We start from the raw sequence: 19835 nt of genomic DNA on the forward strand, positions 1-19835 counted from the left end.
CGACTTCTCCTAAGTTGCAAAACCAACTGCCAAACTTGGTTGTCACCTGGATTTTTTACTTTGTCTCCGATCAAAACGGGCAACATTCTCAGCAAACACCAATTCTGCACAGCATGTCCCCCAAGTTTTTCCACCCTCTGGATTAAACTCACACGGTTTTGTCATTAGCATCCCTACCGAGATACTTGAACTGATTTATTCGTCGATTCAACTCAAGATAGCTAAACATTTTATCCACCTTAACAAGATGGTTAATGTACAGTGCCAGATCAGAGGATACAATACCTTCAAAAAGATCGTGGCCAAGACATGGAGGCAACCCTGGCTGACATACATGGAAGTATTTGAGCGTATTAAATGCAGAGTCAAATTTAACACCTCCACTAGATGTAGACTGTCCTTCACCTGCTCTGAACATGACCACTGTACGACTGCACCGTGCGTTTTTGTGCTCTGGATAAGAGGATCTGCATGGAATGCTTCTCTGCTGATATCACAATATATGCAGAAGTGTGAGCTCCTGCTGAAGTTCTCCACAAAGCCTCCTATGTTATGTGAGCCTAGGTTGTCACCTGCAATGGCACATAAAGTTCCCTTGTAAACCTTTCCATCAGACAGGGTAACACCACTAAGCTCAAGATCTTTAAGGTCATTGACAAGAGTGCCCATAACCAAGTCTTGACCAAAATACTTAAAATCGTGTTCTTTACAGAGAAGAACAAGTTGCATTTGATCAGTGCTGGATCTGTTGTGTCGGCATTAAATCTGCAAGAGTTAGATACACTGCAAGTATCTTATGTTTTTTCTTTCCAGATCCCAGTGGGTTTACCACTTCAAATGCATCCTGATACAGGATCAAGCCCAGTGATGAGCTCTCTGTCTGGAAGAGCACATTCTCAGCCATATTTTTGCCATCCCACACATCCTTAAGAATATCCTTAGAACCAATACTGGCATGCGCTTGCTTATATTGTTCCTTCACTGACTGGCAATGGAATAGAGAATCAATTCTGTTTAATAGGAACATACTGGGCAAAACACTCTTTGCCTGCCTCATTCTGACCTAGAAAGATCTGAACTGGCTCAACATAGTTGAAGCTGTTCTTGAAAACTGTTTTTCTTTTCTCTGATCAGTTTTCAGTGGCTGAGTGTTGCAGGTCCTAAAGAGATCCTCAGTTTTCATGACTTCAATCACATTGTTTGTGTCTGCTTCAGAAATCCCAACCTGTAATCAACTTCTCTTTGAGTTTGAAAAGCAAATGTGACTGGCTTATATCATGTATTTCCTGAAAATCTTTAATAATTGTTTGGATGACAGAGGATGGAAGCAAACACTTTGCTTGCAATTTCAAATAAAAGAGGGCTAAATTTTTAAAGAACTGTGATTCATCAGCAATTTCTGGGTAAATCTCTTGTTCATCACCTGCATTACAGGGAGGATCAATCTGCATGTCAGACTGATCCTGTTCACTCTCATGGGAAACACCAGGATTCACAACAGACTCAGCCAAATTTTCCTCAGTACCATTTTTATGTTTCCGACTCATGTGTGATGTGAATGTGGATAAAACTGTAAAGCTCTTGCTACAGTGTCTGTAAGGACATGCAACTTTTTTCCCCTCTCTAATGTGTGTTTTCAAATGAGAGTAAAATGCTGTCAAAGTCTCACACCTTGCACTGCAGATATCAACATGACATGTTAGTTCAACACCAGACAAAGTAGGCCTAACTACACGTTTTTTATGCCTGTAAATTGACACTTAAACGTTGAAAATTTTTTAAAAGTCTGACTGCAATCTGGCAAAACACACTTAAAGGTTAAATTAGGTGTATTTTTATGAATTCTCATGTGCCTTATGTATGTCACTATTGTGGCACAGTTATGACAACAGATCTGACAGGGGAACATTTTGTTATTGCGCGATGGTAAAAGAGTCCAGAAAGACAATATGTTCACACCAATTTGGCGTTTAAACAGAAAAATGCAAAGCCTTGACGATTCAACTGTCTTTAACCGAACTACAATTAGCTTAATTTTCTTGTTAACTGTTTGTAAAACACTTTTAATTAAAAGTCGACACAAACAAAATAAAACTCACCAAAACCATCTTGGTTAGCCGATGTTCAAATAATCCTATGGTTTGGTTGAAATAAATCCTTAAACACCGGGCAAGATGTAGGCTAATTATTCCAGTATCCTAATGCTATTTTACTGCTGCCTCCATCTGCCGATGGGCCGCTCTCTCTTGTGTGCGGTTAACAAGTGTTCCTCGGATGCAGAAGTTCGGCTAACGTTACCAAAATTAAACAAAATACCACCCGAAAGTAACATTGTTTTGCCTATTCAAATCTAAGCCTCACTGTTAAATGACATGTTCAAATCCCTAGCAAGACAAGCTCCTATCAGTTTGATAGCATTCTTGGCAATATGAATAAGATTTGAATTACCGTTTAATTTGTAGGTGCAAGATGAATGTTGATGAAGAACACTCGACGATGTGCAGCACGTCATCTAAATTGTGCGTCCTCTTCTGGAAAATCTCCTATCCAAATGATGGTTCCCGAAGTCCCTCCAGGAGTTAATGGCAAATTATTTCTGTATTTTTAAAAGAAAATTGACCAAAAGCAGTAGCCTCAATTTCTGTGCTCCAAATTTCCCAGTCAACACGCAGTTTCCAAAAAATACTGTAGTGTCCTGTAATTTAAAACATCAGCGTACTGTTTAGGGCCTCTGTCTTGTTGCTTCAATTTAAGCAGCCCACAATGCATTGCTAACTACAGTACTAAACTGTTTAACATGAAAACAGTATTTTAGTGTTGAAAATTGGCTGTAAATTTACAGCAATTGCTTACAGTGTGACAGCAAACAATGAGTAAAATATATATATATATTTTTTTTGGAGTTTGAGGCCTAAATACAATCAACAAAAGTAAAAAGCTAAACATAGACTCTAAACAAACTACTTTACACTGTTTCTGACACTTTAGGTCTTTATTTAAAAAACAAAAACTAAAAAATCCTTGTATTTGAGTTAGAATAGTTTCCAAAAGCACTGTTATGAACACAGCGATGCTTTAAAAGCAGATTAACAGATTAATTTAGCCACTTGTTAGCAACTATTAAGTAAGAGCTATAAAAAATAAATAAATAAATAAATAAAATCACAAGTGGATTTACTGAAGTGTTTTATGTTGTAGAATAAAATGTGAAAATATCCTAAGCTTGTATTAAACACAGACCTTATTTCAGGCATTTAACCAAAAGCCCACTAAAAAAAAAAAAAAAACCTTTACTAAAGTGCTAAAATGCTAGCTTGTTTCCTTGTTTTGGCCTACAAAAAAATATGCAAGCACTAAATCCAGAAACAAATGCGCTAACATGGTAACTTTTTGCCAGGTTTTCGTCTTTAAAAATATGGAATTGTTAAAACCAGAATTAAAAATGCTAACATGCTAACTTGTTTCAGGGTGTTGGTCTGCAAAAATACAGAACTGCTCAAAGCAGAACCGTAAATTCTAAACTTTTTGGAGTTTTGGCATACAAAAATATTGAAATGACTGGAACCAGAACTGCTAAAACAACAACTTGTTTCTGGGTTTTGGCCTACAAAAATATGGAAGTGCTGAAACTGTAACCAGACATGCTAAAATGTATGTAAGTATCTCCAGGATATATATATTCTGTGAAAAAAAAAACTATTATTTATAAAATTATAGTGGATTTATCGCGTCCGCCATGACACTCACTGTGAGAAATTCTGCAAGCGGAGTGATACAAACAGTGAAACAATTATGCTGTTATCACTAGAATATGTCACTCCTGGAAAATGCTCTCAGCCAATCAGATTCGATAGATAGAAGATAGAAAGGTATATATATATATATATATATATATATATATGAATAATTTAGTAAAATTACTGCATTAATAATAACATGGTAATATAGTATTTCATAAATAGTCAAACTTCCTCTGAAGTCTCACTAGTGGTTGTTTAAATGATGTCACACACACACACACACACACACACACAAAAAATCTGCTTATCTGTTTTCTGTGGATTTGGGGATGGCGGCTCTCAATTTAATGATGAAGATGAAGTGAAAAGTCACATATGTCACAAAACCACAGGAAGACGAAGGAAGATGTGGAATACCATTTCATCTCTAGAGCGTACGTGTCTTCAGAACAGACAGAAGACAGAAGATGTTCCTTTTGCTCTGTGAATGCAGTGACCTTTTGACCCTCAGTGGGGTGAAGGACTTCTGCATCTCTGTTCTCATGGGAGTGAAGAGCATGTGACGTGTGCAGTTACGTGTCTGTGTGCTCATTTCCAGGTAAAAGGATATTGTGAGAGTTTATAACGTGACAGTTTTCACGTGCGGCACGAGCGAGGTGTGACATTGGTCACGTCTCGGGATGAACTCCATGAGTAATGCCCATAATAAATGCTACATATGATGAATTTCATCCTTTAGTGCAGTAGTTCAGGATTAGCTTCACATCTGGATCCATTCTGGTGTGCAACACCCATTTTTCACCATACAATCAATTCCCAAATGAAAAAAATCAATCCCTGGATCAGGAATAGCTCATTTCCTAATTTCTCAGTATGTCTGTGTAAATTCATTTTTCTAAAACATTCAAGATGTAAAATGTTCAAACAAAAAATGTTTGTTTGATTAATTTCTTAATCATTAATCTTCATAACCATAAGACATAAGAGAGTACATGTGGCACCTGTATCACTCAGCAGCTGTTTAGTAAAGAAAAGATAAAAGCCCTTTTCTGAGAGCTAGGAAGCTGCCTACCTGAACAACCTGAACAACCTGGAAAGCAAAGAGTGTTCCTAGATGTAGGTATCAACATAATATTGTAATTTTATCAAAACGTATCATTTGTAGATAAAAAAAGATCCTTTACAAGCTCACTCTTTAATCATATTTTAAAAACAATAGGAGTCATTATGAAAATAAGATGTATACTTTAAATAGCAGCATACTGCATTTAATATACATTTTAAATATAGTACTTTTTCATTTAATTGAAAATAACATGAAATTAAGGGCCTAAAAAATGCTACGTTCATTTCACACTCATTCTTTTAAATTATATTTTCTACATACTGTACTCAAACGGTATACATTTTTATTCCATTCAATACCAAAATGTATCAATAAAATAGTTTAATTGATTTAACAAGTGATCAGATATAGCTGGTTTTTGAGTATGCTTTCTATGTTTTACCTTTAATATTCCCATAGTTAGCCTAGCAACATGCTAACTCAAATGCTGGAATCAAATTTCTTCATTTCAAAAAACACAGCAACACAGATATAACACAAATACAGTACACAGCAAGCTTAGAACAGAGATATTATGATTTCCTCTGTTGTAGTATAGTGAATAATTTAGATGCATTCATGGAAATCTTTTCTGTTACTTATTCAGAGGCCTCAAGGCACTCAGCCACAGGGGCCCAAGTGGATCTGGACGGCTCTACGACAGGCTTTCGGCAAACCTCTCCTCCTCAGCATCACCTACCGTTTCATGGCAGACCTGCTTGGCTTTGCTGGGCCGCTCTGCATCTCCGGCATTGTGCACCATCTCAGTAAAGAAAACCACACCATTCAGCCACCGGTAAGAGCATTAATGTCTTTTGCACACATCTGAGCCACATATAAGACAACCAAGAATAAAGGCAGAATTTCAGTTGGTCCAAAAGTAAAAGACACTTAAATTAAATTGAAACATGAACAAGTACTTTGTTCTCTGAGGTATTTTGAGGGTAAAATTAGAAGCCGTTGCAGTGGGGGACTCACTTCTGGCCATGGTTCTTTTCATTGTAACATTTTCATCTTGTGTTACAAAGTGTTTTATCGTCATGCTGCTGTCATCAATTATTAAAAAGTTTAGCATACTGTCTGGCTCTCGGATGTCGAATGTTGGCCTGTTTGGATGTCTTTGTGTGATGTAATCCACTTCATCACAAAGAGTTAGTGATGGCAAGACACCAATATAAGATATATGAACAAATTATTAAAATGCCTAAATAATTATTTATCTGGTTACCACACTGAAAGCCATGGCCATCATGCATGTAATTTTATTGATTTATTTAGAGAGAGGCATTAGCAGTAGCTCATGCTTTAGAGAGAAGACGTCCTATGTTTTTTTTTTTTTTTTTTTTTGTCTTATAAATTCATATTTTCATGATTTATTATAAATGTGTAGTTTTTTCCTAAATATTTGTATTTATTTGTTTGTAACATTTTGTATATTTTATAATTGTTGTAGATAGATTAGGTCATTGGGTGATTTCCAAACTTTTTAATGAAACTTTGAGGGGACACACGTCTGCTGAAAGTAATAACTGAGAGTCATGATTCATTTATGGTTATGGAATTTTTAAAGACGGCTTCTAATAGAGAAAACAAATAGCTATGACGTGTTGTTCAGGGTAGCAATTTTTCTAAAATCTGTATTTCACTTCAGATATATATATATATATATATATATATATATATATATATATATATATATATATATTCACTTGCCAGTGCCAAACTTTAATGAGTTTCTATAGCTTAATTGTACACATAGTGGTGATTAAATTTCCTTTAATTTTTCTTATTCTTACTTATTTCATAAGTTGAAAATGTAATGACGAGACTTATTATTCTGTCAGTGGGGATTCTTTTTCATTGGTTTAACTGACTCATTTGTTGCTGCTCTAATCTTTAATTACATGATATAGGTTATATATTAGAATTATAATTAGAGTCCTGCGCTTTCTCTTTAGAGGAAAATTGCTGATTGGTGACAGAATAGTGCCGTAGTAGGGAAAGATTCAAATTAGTAGCATTAAAAACTGATTTAGTTTATAAAACATCGTAATGTGTCCAGAAACTCTCACTGCCAAACGAGTTTTACTGAAGAAGTCATGGCTAACACTAAATGGTTTGGTGTATTTCAGGTGAAGCATCTTGGAATCTACTTCATCTCCTCCCAGGAGTTTCTTGCTAATGCGTACGTCCTCGCTGTGCTACTGTTCTCCGCTCTACTCCTCCAGAGGACTTTCCTCCAGGCCTCCTACTATGTTGCCATCGAGACTGGAATCAACCTGAGAGGAGCCATTCAGGTCAGCACCGCGGAGACTTCAGTGACTCCATAACCTTTGATTGACCGAGCCCTGAAGCCTCTTATAATGTTATAAAGAATTTTCATTAAAGAAAACATAACTTAGAAGTAATAGGCTATTTTCAGTCCTGTTTTTAACCTCCCCTAATCAGTATGCTCTGTTTGAATAGGTGTGGCAGATTTTAGACTCGGAAGTAAACGCCCACTGCTTTGATTGGCTAATAGTTTTGTATGTTTGACAGCGACATTCTTATAGATGGATGCTGCTGTGATTTAGGTCAAAAAATGCATAAATAACTCAATACATCTCAAACGATCTGTACGAATAGACAAAGTAATCTGATCACGTAACTTGTATTGCGTTACCCCCAACACTGCAAATATCATATCCGGTTTTACTTCCAGACGAAGATCTTCAATAAAATTATGCGTCTCTGCACCTCCAACATGTCCATGGGGGGAATGACAGTGGGCCAGATCTGCAACCTTGTCGCTATAGACACCAATCAGCTGATGTGGTTCTTCTTCCTGTGTCCCAACCTGTTCGCAATGCCAGTTCAGGTAAAGCCTCACATGAGGTTCCTTTCTCTGTACAGTTCAATGCATTGGGGAATATTGGTGCGAGTTTATGAATGGGCTTTGAGTCATATGTTTCAGTCGTATTGCCTTGTTTGCCTCAGAGAAGCAAGTTTTTAAATAGATATTCCCTCACATAGGTTTTATCTGGGATGTTATCTGTACTTGACCCACTTAAGAAGAAATGTTGCTTTCAAGTCCAACATGTCCAGTCCCAACAGGAGTCAAAGAAATAATGAATTAAAATCTTAACTTGACTATTTTAGAGACTTGGACTTATTAATCTGTTTCATTATAGCATGTGTACAGTTTTAATTTAGATGAGAGACTCTACAGATCCCAAACTTTACACTGGGTATCCAGTGACATCCCAAAACTGTAGTAAAATTGGTGAATGTATGTAATGTAGGTTATAGACCAAGGATCTCCAACCCTGCTCCTGGAGAGCTACAGTACCATCCTGCAGACTTCAGTTCCAGCCCTGCTCCAACACACCTGTCTGTAATTATCAAGTAACCCTGAACATCTTGATTAGCTGGTTCAGGTGTGTTTGATTGGGGTTGGAGCTGAAATCTGCAGGACAGTCGCTCTCCAGGAGCAGGGTTAGAGATCCCTGTTATAGACTATGTTAAGTGACATACAGACACCCCCTCTCCCATTTTTGTCTTGTTTTTTTGTTTTGCTTTTGTTGTGTTTTGCTTTTAGTCTTTTGTTTTTGTTTTGCTTTTGTATTTATTTTTGTTTTGTCTTGTGTTGTCTTGTTTTTTTTGTTTTTTTTTTTGCATTTTTGTGTCATGCTTTTTTGTTTTGTTTTTGTATTTCTTTTTGTTTTTTGCTTTGCATTGTATTTTTTGTTGTTGTTGTTGTTGTTGTTTGTTTTGTTTTGCTATTTTATGTTTTGATTTTATTTCTTTGTTTGTTTTTCTGTATTTGTTTTTGTTTTGTCTTGTGTTGTCTTATTTTATTTGTTTGCTTTCCTTGCTTTGTGTTTCGTTTGCTTTGTTTTATTTTTTTTTGCTTTGCTTAATTGTTTTGCTTTGATTTGTTTGTTTTATAATGGTTCTTTCATATACTTGTAAATTAATATTAGGGCTGTCTGTCAATGAAAATCTTTTATTGTGATTAATCTTGTGATTATTTTTCTCTCTTTTTTTTTTAAAGATTACACTTTAACACATACAGTTTCATTGAGTTTTGAAGAATAAAAATAGACCTTTTGTGTAATTATTGGGTTTATAAATTTGTAGTGATGACACTCATAATGTTAAATTTATCCAATAATTTACTAAACCCAATCTTTAACTTCATTCAAATTCACAGGGAATGCAAAACAAAATGTCAATGACAATATCAATGCTATTAAATATCAATCAAATATGCAATAAATCAATAATTAAAATAGAACTTCCCCTACGCTTTGGATTACTGGAAGTTAATCTTACATGTGTAAAATAAATTACCAGTATATCAGTCAAAGTTTTACCATAATTTCTCAACAGACTGACTCTTTTCTTTGAATGGCATGACATAAGTTGGTTACAGCAGTGGGATCTTGAGCTGAACAAAAGAAAATGTAAAAACGTTGCAAAGCTGCTCAGTATTCCTCACACTCCTCCTGCTATTGAACATGTTTCTCCTGAGAGTAGACAGTGTGAAATGTCAGATACCTCTGCAAGATCTAATTTTAGCCTTTGTGTAACAATATTTTTGTCCTCAAAAGCCTCATCTTGTGTAAAATGTAGTGTCGCTTGTAGAAATATATTTCTTTGTCAGTATATTATTTATATAATATTTATTTATAATTAAATATGTTAAACTTTATTAATTAAATGTTATCTTAATATATGAATTCTAATATTTCATAATATTAAAAGTTTACTCACTGTAAAAATGCCATGATATTTTGATCATTTGTGGGAAGGAAAATGCTGTAAGAATAAAAATAAGTTTTTTGTTTGTTTTTTTCTTTTCAGGTATTACTGGGGTATGGGGTATATATTGTGAATAAATATACTGATATGTGGGATATGGGTTATATTGTGAATAAATAAGACATAATGTCAATGTAAAATAAAGTAAATAATTCCCAGGTAGTATTTTAATAATTTGCTTTAGTGGCATGCTAATGTGAAAGACGAGTAATTGATCATACAAAAAAAAATAAAAATAAAAAAATAAATAAAATGTGCTGTCTGTGAAAATACAGCTTCTTTTATATTTTATAAAGAGTGATCATCATACTGTGAGATCTTTGGCATCAAAAATTATGCAAACCCTGCACTAAGCTTCCCTGATCATAAAAATACTGGACAGTTTGCCATAAACCTTATCTTTATCACTTACTCTGACAAAAGTGTTACTGAATTTATAAATTATAAATTCATTTTCCTCTTGAGTTTAGATCATAGTGGGAATCATCCTCCTTTACTACCTCCTGGGAATAAGTGCCTTGATAGGGGCCACGGTCATCACCCTCCTGGCTCCGGTGCAGTACTTTGTGGCAACCAAGTTATCAGATGCACAGAAAAGCACACTGGTGAGCTCCTTTACTTTGTTTAATGTCTTAAGTAACTGTGCACATATAGATTTTGTTCAAATACAGATGACATTTGTACAGGAAAGCCAGAGATTGTTCAAATTATAAACCTGTCAAATATTGAGCTCAAATAAAACCCAGGAGATTTTAGGAGCCTCTAGCATTGTTGCTAATGTATAATTTATGTGCTGATGATCAGGAATATTCCAGCGAGCGGCTGAAGAAGACCAATGAACTGCTACGGGGTATCAAGCTCTTGAAGCTGTATGCCTGGGAGCACATCTTCTGCTCGAGTGTGGAGGAGACCCGGGGCAAAGAGCTCACCAGCCTGCAGACCTTTGCCCTCTACACCTCCATATCCAGTAAGACTCCGCTCTCACAGTTACCTCAGATAATAATAAGACTGAGAGCAATCATGCTCGTTAGGGTAGGGTTAGAAATGTCATGTAGGGTTATATATGTTATAAAGGGTTCTTTGTATTAAAGCAAAAAATAACACATATTTTTCAGTAAATATAAGTTAAAACGGTGAGCAATAGCAGCTCAGACTCTCAATTGTATCAGCAGCAATTTTGGCAGGAACATAAAATGCGAATCTCCCAGCTGGCCAAATTCACAAAGCATTATGAGTTATCACTGCCAACAGGCATCACTGCAAACGGTGTTGGACCCAGTGTAGCAGATTTATTTTAGATAATCAAGTGTAAAATTGCAAACTCCTAAATAATAATTACATATATATTTAAAATGCAATACATATAAAATGTAAAAGAATATATGAAAACAGTTCTTAATAGTTTATCATTTTATTTATTATTTAACATTTTTGTCAATTGATATAAATGCTGTGTGTGTGTTATATACATTAATAATATATACTTTATATTATTTAAGTCATTTCTTATTTTTTGCAAAATAAAAATATATAAGTGTGTCTGTGCATGTTTGTATATTTAACAATAAGTTAAAAACTTATATATAAATATATATTAGTGCTGTCAAAATTAGCATGTTAACACAGGCAATTAATTTTTCCAGTTTAACAGCATTAAAAATATTTAATGCAGTTATAACAGGGGCGAAGCTACTCACAAATGCGAGTCAAACGAGCGCGGAAACTATGCAGGTGACGAGGAGCTTCAGTAGAACATCAGTAGACTGTGGTCAGATGAGATGTTGTCAGGCCATATTTCAGTAAAAACGAATCTCCCTGCCCTGTCAGCCATTATACTGTTCTCGTAGCACATGCTCTTCAATTGCACGCACAAATACGGCGCCACGCGCTGTAGCCTGTATCATTTAATATTAAAGTATGAATGAAACTACGAGCGTGCGTGTCAGATCTGCGTCATGTTCAGCAGCGGCAGCTCTTAAAGTAATAGCAGCCAAATTACCTAATAACCCAGCTGCTGTGATGTCTGTTTATTAAAGAACAAAAGAAAAAAAGAGGAAATCAATCATTTTTGTAGCTTGAAGGATTCATCTATATTTAATTTAGAATTTATTGTTTGATAACTTTATTAAATTTCTGTATATTTCCTACTTGCTGAAAGGCGCAAGTAAATATGACATTTATTATAATGAGTTTATGTGAAGTTTGTTTTAAGTTAACTTAAATTAGAAGTTGTTATTTTTTTTTAAGTCTAATAAATGTTAGCTCTTGAATTATACTGTAATGTTGAATGGCTATAGTCAATGGTTGAATATTAGGAAAAAATTATCATTTCCTAGAGACATCAGTAGTATTGATATCAGTCATCTCTTTTGTGTATGTATATATAATTGTATATGCTCTGTATGCTCTAAGATCAGCATTTTCACATTTCAGCCTCACTTCAACCCTGCTTGCTGGGAAGTGAAAACACAACATGCATAAATACAGTATACTGTATTTTTATCAGTGGTTCCCTTTCAGTCGGTCACTCTCGACGTCACGTCGGTGACCAATGAATTGGGATATCGCTTCGATAGACCACTCTACACTGAGTGTAAACTAAACGAGCCAATGCACATTGCCATGCAATTATTGCATCCAGCTGCTGCTGATCACAGCGTGAATATAATAAGGCAGCAGGTGCAATGCATACCAGCTTTTTGCCTCAGAACCGAGCGTTACTATCGATCTGCTCAAACTGTGTCTAGCTGTGAACTACGAGTTCAGCACACTCTCTGAAGCTTCGTGTGTTGGCGAGACAGCACTTCAGCGGTGGTCGTTCCCGAGTTGAGTGGGTTGCGCACTTCAGGCTGCACTACCCCCTGTCGTGTTGCAAGTGGCCAATACCCCTGTGCACCTCAGCACTAAAAGAGCATTTCCTAAAAAGCAAATTTCTCTTAAAGAGCTTCACGGGTGTGTTTTTGTAAAGATGACGGATTATCCTTATAAGGATGCCATTTCACCCATGCGGTTCTGGGTGCAGTCGTTACCTGGCAACAGGTGATGGTCACGATCGCTGCCTCACATGTCTGGGCATCAAGCACTCTGAGGTGGCTTTCGTGGATGAGTCATGTTCCCCCGGGCCTCATTCGCAGCAGCCTCCAGCAAGTGGCGGCGTAGAGCTGGGCGTAGGCAGGCCGCCCCATCCGTCCTGGCCCCCATCAAACTTGGCAGTGAGCGGAAGAGCAAAAGGCCCCGGGACGGGTGATCCAGAGAGAGGTAGCTGCTTTCTGGGGGATGGTGAAGTCACCTCTCCCGCCCCTGGAGGAGGGGCCAGGTGGAGAATCTGGAAATCTCGACGAAAGAACGGTTTTCTCTATCTTTGGATCCCAGGAGGGCATGGAGAGTTGCGGAGGGCCAAGCACTGGACCTCCTCCTTCGCCAGATGGCAGCAGCGGGTGGTTCGAGAGCATCAACAAAGGCCCTACTCATGTAGGGGAACCAGGTGAGCCTTGCACCCCACACTGACACCCCTCTCTGGCCCGCTCTCAGGACGCCCGAGTTGGGTCCCTGTGTTCCAACTCTCTGCCCCAGTGCGGGTACGGTTGTGGTTCCACTGGTCCTGCTTGTGCGGTTTCTAAGCGGCTGGTCAGCGCTACCCAGCCCATCTCGCTGGTTTCTGTGGACCAACAGCTTCAGCTATGCGATTCAGTTCGCCCGGCGTCCCCCCAAGTTCAGCAGTATCCGCTTCACTACAGTGAAAGCGTCCGATGCCCTTGTTCTGCGGGTAGAGATCGCAGTCCTACTGGCGAAGGACGCGATAGAGCCGGTCCCTCCAGCCGATATGAGGTCAAGGTTTTACAGCCTTACTTCATTGTACCCAAAAAAGGTGGTGGGTTACGGCCAATCTTGGATCTGCGAGTTTTGAACCGGGCCCTTCATTGGCACCCGTTCAAGATGTTGACGCAGTAACGCGTCCGTCTCTGAGATTGGTTTGCAGCGATCGACCTGAAGGACGCATACTTTCTTGTGTCGATCCTTCCGCGTCACAGACCATTTCTGCGGTTTGCGTTGAAAGGATGAGCATATCAGTACAAGGTCCTGCCTTTCAGGTTGTCCCTGTCTCCCCGTGTCTTCACGAAATTTGTGGAGGCAGCTCTTGCTCCCCTCAGAGAGCAGGGTGTTCACATCCTCAACTATCTAGATGGTTGGTTTATACTAGCACATTCTCAGGATCAGTTGTGCAAGCACTGGGACCTGATACTCTGGCACCTCAGCCTGTTGGGCCTTTGGGTCAACTGGGAAAAGAGCAAACTCTCCCAGACGCAGAGGATCTCTTTTCTCGGTATGGAGTTGGATTTGGTCGAACAGACAGCGCGCCTTACAGAGAAACATGCGCGGTCGGTGCTAGCAGGACGGCGGTCCCACTGAAAATATTTCAGAGGCTCCTGGGGCATATGGCAGCTGCAGCTGCTCAGCCTTTTACATATGAGACCGCTCCAGCACTGGCTTTATGGCCGAGGCCCGAGGTGGGCATGGAAGTGCAGCACTCACCGGGTCCAAGTTACACCGGCCTGTTGCCAAACCCTCACCCCGTGGTCATATCTTGCATTCCTCCGGGCAGGGGTGCCCCTAGAGCAGATTTCCAGGTATGCTGTGGTTCACACGGATGCCTCCACCACCGGCTGGGGGGCCACGTACAATGGGCATGCAGTCTCAGGGGTTTGGATGGCCCCGCAGCTGCATTGGCATATCAGTTGCCTAGAGTTGTTAGCAGTGCACTTGCTATGAACCATCTCAAAGGTCGCTTACGAGGCAAGAACATGCTGGTCTGAATGGACAACACAGCGACCGTTGTGTACATCAACCAACAAGGTGGTCTGCGCTCCCTTCGCAACTCCCTGCAACCTCCTCCTTTGGAGTCAGAAGGTTCTGAGGTCACTTCGTGCTGTTCACATTCTGGGCCTGCTTAACCGTGCAGCCGATGAGCTATCTCGAGCAGTGCTCCCAGGAGAATGGTGACTCCATCCCCTGACGGTCCAGCTGATTTGGAGATGGTTCGGAGCCGCTCAGGTAGACCTGTTTGCTTCTCCAAAGACCTCTCACTGCGAGAGAACACTCGGCACGGACGCATTGGCACACAGCTGGCTGCAGGGCCTACGCAAATATGCATTTCCCCCAGTGAGCCTTTTTGCACAGAAACTGTGCAAAGTCCGAGAGGATGAGGAGCAAGTCTTGCTAGTGGTGCCGTATTGGCCCACTCGGACCTGGTTCCCCAATCTAGTGCTTCTCGCGACAGCCCCTCCTTGGCCCATTTCTCTGAGGAGGGATCTACTGACTCAGAGACGGGGCACCGTTTGGCACCCACGTCCAGACCTTTGGAAACTCCATGTCTGGTCCCTGGATGGGACACGAAGGTTCTAGGTGACCTTCCCCAGGAGGTAGTGAACACCATCACTTCGGCAAGAGCACCGTCTACGAGACACGCTTACGCCTTGAAGTGGAACCTGTTCATCAAGTGGTGTTCTTCTCGCCGAGAAGACCCCCGAAGATGCCCGATTGCAGTCGTGCTTTCCTTTCTGCAGCAAGGGCTGGAGCAAATGCTGTCTCCCTCCACCCTCAAAGTCCGGGTTGCCGCTATTGCTGCATACCTTGACCCCGTGAATGGGAAGTTTTAAGGTAAGCCTGGCCTCGTCATGAGGTTCCTTAGAGGGGCCAGGAAGTTAAATCCTTCCCGGCCCCCCTCTATACCCTCTTGGGACCTGACTCTAGTGCTAAAATCACTACGGAACCACCCAATCCATCCCATTCATTCAATCTAAATAAACTTTCATCCAAAAAAAACTCTACTCATGCTTGCACTGGCCTCCATCAAGAGGGTAGGGGACCTGCATGCATATTTGTAGAGTAAATCCTTATGAGAGCAAATGCATATTGACTGAGCGATCCCTAACACGTTCGCTAGATTCTATAGCCTTCGTGTAGAGCCTGTATCCTCCTGTGTTCTGACCTCAAACAGGTAGTGGCACGAGAGGCCGGTTAGTGTCGGCTTGCTAAAACTGCTCCAGAGTGTCCGTACTGTAGACCCTGTTGAGATCCTCCATCACCATAGGCAGACGGATGCGGCGGTACGACCGATGCCAGACCTTCATGATGAATCCGTGAGAACCATGGAAGGCTGGGTTCCATATTGAGACCTTAGCGGTACTAGTATGTGTATACTCCACGGTATAGCCTTATAGCCCGTGTTTCCCCGGCAGACTTCTGCCTTCCCAAGAGGGTTTTAATCACCTCAAATTTCTCCATATACACTTAAATGGATGCTATGTGTATTTGCTTCTGAAAACTCCTTCGTGAAGGATGGAGCTTCCGCAGCTTCCCTTTTCCAGGTGGAATGGGTACGTTTTCCCAGTGTTATCCAGTCTCACCCAGTGAGATAGTGCTTTGACAATGGTGAGTGGAACTACTTGTTCCGAGCCCCAGCCTACACTAAATAGGGGTGCAGGTGGCTCGCACAGGGCACTGGAATGGGCAGCACCCATGGCGTTTTGGTAGGGATCCCAATTCGTTGGTCACCAATGTGACGTCGAGAGTGACAGACTGAAAGGGAACGTCTCAGTTTCGTATGGTAACCCTCGTTCCCTGAAGCAGGGAACAGAGACTTCACATACTTTCGCCATGGTTGTTGTACCACCGCTGAGCTGCGGGGTCACTGGCTCGGCTCCTCAGCGAAAACCAGGTATGCATTGCACCTGCTGCCTTATTATACTCAAGCTGTGATCAGCAGCAGCTGGATGCAATAATTGCATACCAATGTGCATTGGCTCGTTTAGTTTACACTCAAAGTAGATTGGTCTATCGAAGCGATATCCCAATTCATCGGTCACCGATGTGACGTCTCGGTTCCCTCCTTCAGGGAACGAGGGTTACCATACATCAGTATTAATGGATTGGTTTTGGAATTGCTCATGGAGATGCTTCAAGATGCTAAATATTGTAATAAATAGAGGTAAGAAATACAACCTTTAACAAACATCCAAAGCAATGAAAACTACAATCAAGAGCTGCTGGCTGCTGGCTGCTTATGTGGAGTGTTTTTGTGTCTTTGACAGTGCTGCTCTTTAAAGGCTCTCTGATTTAAGCCAAGGTTACACCACAAAGTCCTCATCTCTCTCACTCATGTCTTATCGCTGTGTTTTTGCAACATTGGCAATATTGGAGAAGCACTGTGTTGCTCAGCAGGAGAATATCCTGTATGCGGTGCTGCAAAGAGACTTCGCGTTCATGCATCATTCAGTCTGAATCGCTGCTTTCTTTCCTGCTGAGTTTACTGCACAGGATCAATGTATTCAGATTCAAAAGTTCCACAGGTTTCATTTCTTCACTACTTACTCTTTAATGAACAGCATAGGTAAAATAATCGCAAATAAACTCAGGAAATATAGCAGGAGGTCAAACGAGAACATCAAAAACCTTTTAAAACAGCAAAGAACCTGTCAGACAGCAAACTCAGTTGGAGAAGAACATCCAGCAGCAGTGTAAATTGCAGCGATAGCAGTGAAATATCTGATAGCCTGATGTAGACCCAGCAGAACTCAAAGGATATAATCACTTTGATTATACTTTTATTCCACAGACCCTGTAGGTATTAAGATTAAAAAAAGTCTTGTCTCTGGACTGAGCTTGTCAAGCCTTTGTTGGCTAAAATGAAACGGAGTTGTAATGTTTATGGCTGCCATCAGTCCTTCCAGCACATACAGCTCACAGCAGAGTAATGCTCATGTCAGCAGGTACGACTGCAGGTCATTACTTCTCTTTGTTCTGTTCAGTGTGTATTGGTTTGGAGGCAATGGAGAAAACTTTTCAGCCACAATCCTGCTCCGAGGCGAGAGATGGTGATAGTTACTACAGTTTCTGGTTAAATGTCTGGGATGTTTCAGTCAATGCTTCAGTTTCTTTATAGAAATATTGATTTTAACAATTCTTTTGAAACCTTTTAAGACAGAAACACCATGAGCTCCAAGGTTATTAATGGCCGGCAGTGACCACCTACTACCATGAAGCTTTGGGAATTGATTGATTGAATAAAGATGCTTTTCCTTAGCTTTTTATATGTTCTGTATACTTATATATCAGTAGTTTGAAGTAAATTTAAAATAAATGTGTGTGTGTGTGTGTGTGTGTGTGTGTATATATATATATATATATAATTTGTTTTCGTAATAAGTTTGAATTTAGTAAGTAAAATGATTTTAAATTCAGCAGTGATGCTTTATATTGATCTAAAGTAACAGTAAAGACATTTATAATTAATAAATAAAATTAAAACTTTCTGTTTATCAAACCTGAAAAAAAAATGCATCATGATAAAAAATATTAAGCAGTACAACCGTTTTTTTACATTTATAATAACAGTTATTGTAGATAACTAAAACTAAAACCATAAAACACCATAAAAATACTTGAAATAAAATTATAAAATAAAACTGCAAAAACTATTTTATATTATTTATCTATTTTTACGAAGTAAAGGATTTTTTTTAATCTTAAAAAAAAAAAAATATTTCAGCTAGTTTCCAAAGCAACATTTCCTGTTTTCTTTTAGTTTATCTTGATTTACTGAAATAACTAAAACTGAGATTAAATTGATACATATAATATATATATATATATAATATATTAGTGTAGTGCTGTCTAAAGATTAATCGCAATTAATCACATCCAAAATAAAATATGTATGTGTACTGTGTTTATTTATAACACATTCAGTATATATTTTGAAAATATTATATACAGGTCCTTCTCAAAAAATTAGCATATTATGAAAAAGTTCATTATTTTCCATAATGTAATGATAAAAATTAAACTTTCATATATTTTAGATTCATTGCACACCAACTGAAATATTTCAGGTCTTTTATTGTTTTAATACTGATGATTTTGGCATACAGCTCATGAAAACCCAAAATTCCTATCTCAAAAAATTAGCATATTTCATCCGACCAATAAAAGAAAAGTGTTTTTTTAATACAAAAAAAGTCAACCTTCAAATAATTATGTTCAGTTATGCAATCAATACTTGGTCGGGAATCCTTTTGCAGAAATGACTGCTTCAAAGCGGCGTGGCATGGAGGCAATCAGCCTGTGGCACTGCTGAGGTGTTATGGAGGCCCAGGATGCTTCGATAGCGGCCTTAAGCTCATCCAGAGTGTTGGGTCTTGCGTCTCTCAACTTTCTCTTCACAATATCCCACAGATTCTCTATGGGGTTCAGGTCAGGAGAGTTGGCAGGCCAATTGAGCACAGTAATACCATGCTCAGTTAACCATTTACCAGTGGTTTTGGCACTGTGAGCAGGTGCCAGGTCGTGCTGAAAAACGAAATCTTCATCTCCATAAAGCTTTTCAGCAGATGGAATGATGAAACGCTCCAAAATCTCCTGATAGCTAGCTGCATTGACCCTGCCCTTGATAAAACACAGTGGACCAACACCAGCAGCTGACATGGCACCCCCAGACCATCACTGACTGTGGGTACTTGACACTGGACTTCAGGCATTTTGGCATTTCCTTCTCCCCAGTCTTCCTCCAGACTCTGGCACCTTGATTTCCGAATGACATGCAAAATTTGCTTTCTTCCGAAAAAAGTACTTTGGACCAGTGCTGCTTCTCTGTAGCCCATTTCCTGCACATGCCTGTGCACGGTGGCTCTGAATATTTCTACTCCAGACTCAGTCCACTGCTTCCGCAGGTCCCCCAAGGTCTGGAATCGGTCCTTCTCCACAATCTTCCTCAGGGTCCGGTCACCTCTTCTCGTTGTGCAGCGTTTTTTGCCACACTTTTTTCCTTCCCACAGACTTCCCACTGAGGTGCCTTGATACAGCACTCTGGGAACAGCCTATTCGTTCAGAAATTTCTTTCTGTGTCTTACCCTCTCGCTTGAGGGTGTCAATGATGGCCTTCTGGGTTAACCTCTTACCCATGATTGCGGTTTTGAGTAATGAACCAGGCTGGGAGTTTTTAAAAGCCTCAGGAATCTTTTGCAGGTGTTTAGAGTTAATTAGTTGATTCAGATGATTAGGTTAATAGCTCGTTTGAGGAAACCTTTTCATGATATGCTAATTTTTTGAGATAGGAATTTTGGGTTTTCATGAGCTGTATGCCAAAATCATCAGTATTAAAACAATAAAAGACCTGAAATATTTCAGTT

General features: G+C 39.4%; 1 protein-coding gene across 4 annotated transcripts in view; it reads left to right on the plus strand.

Moving 5' to 3' along the window:
* The window catches only part of LOC109088442 (ATP-binding cassette sub-family C member 8-like), a 78452-nt gene that overhangs the window by 16120 nt on the left and 42497 nt on the right, over positions 1–19835 (plus strand). For all 4 annotated transcript variants that reach the window (XR_006158653.1, XM_042753742.1, XM_042753740.1 and 1 more), the window contains 5 exons: positions 5453–5641; positions 6978–7142; positions 7547–7702; positions 10119–10253; positions 10453–10615. Coding sequence is in view for 3 of the 4 variants with exons in the window: in XM_042753742.1 (XP_042609676.1) it covers positions 5453–5641; positions 6978–7142; positions 7547–7702; positions 10119–10253; positions 10453–10615 (808 nt within the window). In the remaining variant the exon portion in view is untranslated. The remainder of the gene's footprint in view (positions 1–5452; positions 5642–6977; positions 7143–7546; positions 7703–10118; positions 10254–10452; positions 10616–19835) is intronic.

This window comes from Cyprinus carpio, chromosome B25 (genome assembly GCF_018340385.1).
Source record: "Cyprinus carpio isolate SPL01 chromosome B25, ASM1834038v1, whole genome shotgun sequence".
Classification (NCBI taxonomy): Eukaryota; Metazoa; Chordata; class Actinopteri; order Cypriniformes; family Cyprinidae; genus Cyprinus; species Cyprinus carpio.